This window comes from Entelurus aequoreus, linkage group LG16 (genome assembly GCF_033978785.1).
Source record: "Entelurus aequoreus isolate RoL-2023_Sb linkage group LG16, RoL_Eaeq_v1.1, whole genome shotgun sequence".
NCBI classification, from domain to species: Eukaryota; Metazoa; Chordata; class Actinopteri; order Syngnathiformes; family Syngnathidae; genus Entelurus; species Entelurus aequoreus.
In genome coordinates, this window is record NC_084746.1 from 37,195,742 (window position 1) to 37,202,969 (window position 7,228).

At 39.3% G+C, this 7,228-nt stretch overlaps 1 protein-coding gene across 1 annotated transcript in view; it reads left to right on the forward strand.

Moving 5' to 3' along the window:
- The window catches only part of ece2a (endothelin converting enzyme 2a), a 192,516-nt gene extending 185,505 nt beyond the window's left edge, over positions 1–7,011 (forward strand). Inside the window, exon 5 of the mRNA XM_062022781.1 lies at positions 5,063–7,011. Coding sequence (XP_061878765.1) covers positions 5,063–5,356 — 294 coding nt within the window. The 3' untranslated portion in view covers positions 5,357–7,011. The remainder of the gene's footprint in view (positions 1–5,062) is intronic.
- The last annotated feature ends 217 nt before the right edge of the window (positions 7,012–7,228 follow it).

Consider the following 7,228-nt stretch of genomic DNA (forward strand, 5'->3'; position numbering starts at 1 on the left):
TAATCAGCCCCAGAGCCCCCACATGAGGAAGGAGGTGAGCAGCTGTGAAAAGTTGAGCAAGGACCAGTGATTGAAAGGTTGCAAAAGGAAGCTTGACTCAGTCTGCAACGTTATATTATATATATATTTACCATTCTTTCATATATTAAGTTCTACTTAAATTATGAGAAATCATATATGGCCATTTTGTATTCTGATGGCGTTTTTGTTTTTGCTGAGATTTTTTTCTCTCCACTGATTATAATTGCTATTTTTTCATGGAAGAGTTTATTTCCAATTTAAGAATCAGTGGTGCAGCAAATAAATGACTCAAAATGAATTCCATTGAGTGCTCAGTTTTTCCCCTACTGTACATGTCAACTGTGATGCTGTTCTTCTTTCAAAAATATGGTAATGATAGTCAAAAATACCATTAAAATGCATAATTGTATGTAAAATAGCATCAAAAAATGTTGCCGCTGTGTTGGGGGCCCTGTAAAGATTCTTTTCATGGGGCCCAAAATCCCTAGCGGCGCCCCTGAAGACAGGAACTGTGCGTCGGTGTTTAGAGTTTTGACGGCAGGTACGGCGCGAGAGTCTGTTGAAATAAAAAGTGTTTCCCTCCTTCCTGTCGGTCATTTTTTCTTAATAATGATCTGGCAGCAGCCAGCGTCATCTCACAAGACCCTCGGGTGCCGTGAATGTCAATCAAGTGATGAAAGTCATGTCTTGGTGAAGATTGATGATCGCTCATTTTTATGTCTATTTTTTAATGCCTGGCTGGTGATGGACTGACACACCCTCCACCATCCACCGCTAGCTCACCATCCACGTAATGGGCACCCCTGTTCTAGTTCATCTTGTAAGCGCTACATCCTGGGCATGACCACCATAGAAAGTCTTATTGTCAAATCGCAAACATCCGACAATGCACTGATAGTCCCAAAATATTTGTTTTTACTACAACCAGTGTCCTCTGCAGTGGACATTATCCGCATTGATACAATATATTCAAATGTGTATGAAACAGTTTTACTCCAACCTTCTACTACACCACTTCCGGATTAAAGGTTAACCAATCACAAAGCAGCACAGAACTGGCCCAGCACTTTTCCTTGGAAACGATGTGACAATTTTCAGTTTAACTTGTTGTTTGCCTTGGTTTAAAACCACAAAATAGAAATTTGGATTACAAATGTTACCCAATTAAATGCTGCTTCTATAAAACCCAAAACCAGTGAATTTGTCACATTGTTTAAATGGTAAATAAAAACAGAATACAATGATTTGCAAATCAGGGGGGCGGCGTGGCGAAGTTGGTGCCAGCAATCGGAGGGTTGCTGGTTACTGGGGTTCAATTCCCACCTTCTACCATCCTAGTCACGTCTGTTGTGTCCTTGGGCAAGACACTTCACCCTTGCTCCTGATGGCTGCTGGTTAGCGCCTTGCATGGCAGCTCCCGCCATCAGTGTGTGAATGTGTGTGTGAATGGGTGAATGTGGAAATACTGTCAAAGCGCTTTGAGTACCTTGAAGGTAGAAAAGCGCTATACAAGTACATTTATTTATTTATAAATCCTTTTCAACTTATATTCAATTGAATAGACTGCAAAGACAAGATATTTAATGTTCCAACTTAGAAACTTGTTGGGTTTTTTTTGCAAATAATCATTAACTTAGAATTTAATGGCAGCAACACATTGCAAACAAGTTGGCCTTTCCTTTTAACAACACTCAGTAAACGTTTGAGAACATAGGAGACACATTTTTGAAGTGGAATTATTTCCCATTCTTGCTTGATGTACAGCTTAAGTTGTTCGACAGTCCGGGGTCTCCGTTGAGGTATTTTAGGCTTCACAGTGCGCCACACATTTTTAATAGGAGACAGGTCTGGACTACAGGCAGGCCAGTCTAGTACCCGCACCCTTTTACTATGAAGCCACGCTGTTGTAACAAATGTGGCTTGGCATTGTCTTGCTGAAATAAGCAGGGGCGTCCATGATAACGTTGCTTGGATGGCAACATATGTTGCTCCAAAACCTGTATGTACCTTTCAGCATTAATGGTGCCTTCACAGATGTGTAAGTTACCCATGCCTTGTGCACTAATACACCCCCATACCATCACAGATGCTGGCTTTTCAACTTTGCACCTATAACAATCTGGATGGTTCTTTTTCTCTTTGTTTCAGAGGACACAACGTTCACAGTTTCCAAAAACAATTTGAAATGTGGCCTCGTCAGACCACAGAACACTTTTCCACTTTGCATCAGTCCATCTTAGATGAGCTCGGGCCCAGCAAAGCCGGTAGCGTTTCTGGGTGTTGTTGATAAATGGCTTTGGCTTTGCATAGTAGAGTTTTAACTTGCACTTACAGATGTAGCGACCAACTGTAGTTACTGACAGTGGTTTTCTGAAGTGTTCCTGAGGTCATGTGGTGATATCCTTTACACAATGATGTCGCTTTTTGATGCAGTACCGCCTGAGGGATCGAAGGTCTGTAATATCATCGCTTACGTGCAGTGATTTCTCCAGATTCTCTCAACCTTTTAATGATATTACGGACCGTAGATGGTAAAATCCCTAAATTCCTTGCAATAGCTGGTTGAGAAATGTTGTTCTTAAACTGTTAGACAATTTGCTCACGCATTTGTTGACAAAGTGGTGACCCTCGCCCCATCCTTGTTTGTGAATGACTGAGCATTTCATGGAAGCTGCTTTTATACCCGATCATGGCACCCACCTGTTCCCAATTAGCCTGTTCACCTGTGGGATGTTCCTAATAAGTGTTTGATGAGCATTCCTCAACTTTCTCAGTCTTTTTTGCCACTTGTGCCAGCTTTTTTTGAAACATGTTGCAGGCATCAAATTCAAAATTAGCTAATATTTGCAAAAAATAACAAAGTTTTCCATTTCAAACGTTAAGTATCTTGTCTTTGGAGTCTATTCAATTGAATATACGTTGAAAAGGATTTGCAAATCATTGTATTCCGTTTTTATTTACCATTTACACAACGTTAAAACTTCACTGGTTTTGGGGTTTGTAGATAAAGATGTGTGCTCGTCTGCAAAATCAGTTTAATCCCTCAGATTGTGCCTGACTATTGTTTTAAAGATGCTGTTCGTCACGGTAGGCGCTCGTTTTGGAAACTATTTTGATAGTCGACTCGCCATCGATTGTTCTAATGATTAGTTGACTAATCGGACTGTGAGGAGTAAACGTCCTAATGGCTGTAGTCTGATGACCTCCTGGAACACAGTCATCCTGGATGAAAACCAACGCTTCCCATTAGAGATGTCCGATAATATCGGACTGCCGATATTATCGGCCGATAAATGCTTTAAAATGTAATATCGGAAATTATCGGTATCGGTTTCAAAAAGTAAAATGTATGTCTTTTTTAAAACGCCGCTGTGTACACGGACGTAGGGAGAAGTACAGAGCGCCAATAAATCTTAAAGGCACTTCCTTTGCGTGCCGGCCCAGTCACATAATATCTACGGCTTTTGACACACACAAGTGAATGCAATGCATACTTGGTCAATAGCCATACAGGTCACACTGAGGGTGGACGTGTAAACAACTTTAACACTGTTTCAAATATAACACTGTTACAAATATGCGCCACACTGTGAACCCACACCAAACAAGAATGACAAACACATTTCAGGAGAACATCCGCACCGTAACACAACATAAACACAACAGAACAAACACCCAGAACCCCTTGCATCACTAACTCTTCCGGGACGTTACAATATACACCCCCGCTACCCCTTACCCCCCCCCCCCCCCCTCCCCCTCAACCCCGCCCACCTCAACCTCCTCATGCTCTCTCAGGGAGAGCATGTCCCAAATTCCAAGCTGCTGTTTTGAGGCATGTTAAAAAAAATAATGCACTTTGTGACTTCAATAATAAATATGGCAGTGCCATGTTGGCATTTTTTTCCATAACTTCAGTTGATTTATTTTGGAAAACCTTGTTACATTGTTTAATGCATCCAGCGGGGCATCACAACAAAATTAAGCATAATAATGTGTTAATTCCACGACTGTATATATCGGTATCGGTTGATATCGGAATCGTTAATTAAGAGTTGGACAATATCGGAATATCGGATATCGGCAAAAAAGCCATTATGGGACATCTCTATTTTTAACGGTGTATTACTGTAAATGGAAAGACGGTACATTTGTTTTTACGGTAGAAAAACTGGCGGCGAAATTGCCGGAATAAAAAAGGAACTTGTACTGTTTTTCCATGAACAATATAATGTTGTAAAAACCAATGTCAATTTAAGAGAAAAATTCTGGCAACTAAGCTGCCAGCTTTTTCTGTAACCCCCCCCAAAAAAACAGTGGTTCTGTTTTTCCATTTACCGTAAAATGTTGTAAAAAATAAAACAAAACACTATTTCACAGTAACATTTTGTAAATGTAAAGTTTTTACCGTAAAATGAACAGTCTACTTAAAACAATTTATACAATTAATAATTAAATCCAGAGGCAAATTCATACGTTATTCACTGTTACAAGCGGCCCTCTGATGACAGCCATAACTGCCATGTGGCCCTCAATGAAAACCACTTTGACATCCCTGGTCTACAGTATTTATGTGTCCAGCTATGTGGGATAGCGACGGAGCTTATTTCGAGTCAGACATGTTTCTTGAGCGTGACAATGAGGTCACCGTGCTTAAATGGTCGCCGCCGCCACCAGATGTCAATCCAATAGAGCGTGTAAAGTGTTGCGGAAGATGTCGGATGAAGCGTCCTAACAAATGGGTAGTCCAGGTGTGGCCTACAAAACCACCCTCGTCCTGTCCTTGTTTGAGCATGACATCACTTCTTTCACCCTTCCTCTGGCTTCTTCTCCCTGTCACAGTGATGTGTGAATAATTCATGCTCATGCTGCTCCTCGCTGGAGATAAATCACGTGAGCAGGGAAGGATGCACGTGCTCGTCCTGGGGCGCCGTAGGGGGCGGAGCCAGTGGACTCCTAGGAAACCGAGCTCATTATTCACACTCGACAAGATGGGTTTGTTTTAATTGTGTCTTGCTTATATTTGTGTTTTTCCTCTTAGGTGCGTCGCTGCCTCAAGCCTGCAGGACTGTTGGTCTCGGTTACCTTCGCCCAGCCCCTCTTCAGGAGACGCCTCTACGCTCGCAGCGAGTACCACTGGTCCATCACACAACACAGCTATGGGGAGGGCTTTCAGTATTTTGTGTACGTGATGACCAAAGGCCAGGCTCTTAGCTCAGAAGATGCAGCTCTGGAGAAGAAGCAATTAGAAAGTACTCAATCTTTACCTCCAAAAACCCTTACAACAACAGAGAACCTTGATCAGGAAGACTTCCTGTCCAAAATTGACTTATAGGAGGATCTGTTTTGTGCAGTTCCTTAGCTTAGACTTATACATTTTATCTTTAAAATCATAAAAGAGACTTTAAATACTGACCAAGCGAACATGTCATCGTTAAGATACCGTTTTACATGTTTTTTTTATGATGGCAAATGATTCTATAAAAAGTAAATCTGGTTTTAAATTGTAATTTTTTTGTAGGGTGAAAAATACTTTTTTCTTTTAATTACCTTTTTTAAACATTTTTTAAATGTAAAAAAACCCCCCAAAAAAACAAACAAACCTGTGACAAATATTAAAAAAACAACTTTGTTATAGTTGCGTTGTTTTGGTGGGCTAGCATGATAGCCGCCATCTTTGTTAGCCAACATTTTATGTGAAGTGTTTCTTACTGGGCTAAAATAAACACTTCAGACTGCCCATGCTATTTATTTCATGATTTTTATGAATATTATATGCATTAAACACAGCTTACACACACACTTACAGTATAAACAATTCCTGTCCTCTTAAAACACTCCACACACTCTAAAACCTAAATAATAGGAAGGTAACACTTTCATTGGTACACTGTACTTCAAATAATAGTACATCACAGTTTATTGTTGTTACCATGTCTGATTTTTGCATTATTAGTTCTCCTACACAACTTTATTTCATTATTTTATTGAACTATTGCGCTATACGCTAACGCTAGCTTTGCTGTTGCCTACAGCAGTGGTCCCCAACCTTTTTGTAACTGCGGACCGGTCAACGCTTGATAATTTGCTTTTGTTTTTTTGTTTTTTTTGTCATAAAAAAATACAATCATGTGTGCTTACGGACTGTATCCCTGCAGACTGTATTGATCTATATTGATATATAATGTAGGAACCAGAAATATTAATAACAGAAAGAAACAACCCTTTTGTGTGAATGAGTGTAAATGGGGGAGGGAGGTTTTTTGGGTTGGTGCACTAATTGTAAGTGTATCTTGTGTTTTTTATGTTGATTTAATAAAAATAATATATATATATATATATTTTTTTTGTAATTTCTTGTGCGGCCCCGTATCAATCGATCCACGGACCGGTGGTTGGGGACCATTGGCCTACAGGATTTCAGTATTTTGTGTACATGATGACCAAAGGCCAGGCTCTTAGCTTAGAAGATGCAGCTTTGGAAAAGAAGCTATTAGAAAGTACTCAATCTTTACCTCCAAAAACCCTTACAACAACAGAGAACCTTGATCGGGAAACTTCCTGTCTAAAATTGACTTATAGGAGGATCTGTTCTGTGCTGTTCCTTAGCTTAGACCTATACATTTTATCTTTAAAATCTGAATATAGACTTTAAATGCTGACTTACAGTCAGTATTTAAAGTCTGACCATACAGTGTCTCTGACATGTCATCATTATGATACTGTTTTACATGCTTTTTTATGATGGCTTTATAAAAAGTAAATCTGGTTTTACTTAAAACATTTTGTAGGGTAAAAAATACTGTTTTCTTTTAATCACCTTTTTAAACTTTTTTAAAGTGTAAAAAAAAAAAGCAACTTTGTGACATATATTAAAAAACAACTTTGTTATAGTTGCGTTGTTTTGGTGGGCTAGCATGATAGCCGCCATCTTTGTTAGCCAACATTTTATGTGAAGTGTTTCTTATTGGGCTAAAATAAACATTTCAGACTGCCCGCTCTATTTATTTCATGTTTTTTATGAATATTATATGCATTAAACACAGCTTACACACACACTTACAGTATAAACACTTCCTGTCCACTTAAAACACTCCACACACTCTAAAACCTAAGTAATAGGAACGTAACACTTCCATTGCACTTCAAATAATAGTACATCACAGTTTATTGTTGTTACCATGTCTGATTTTTGCATTATTAGTTC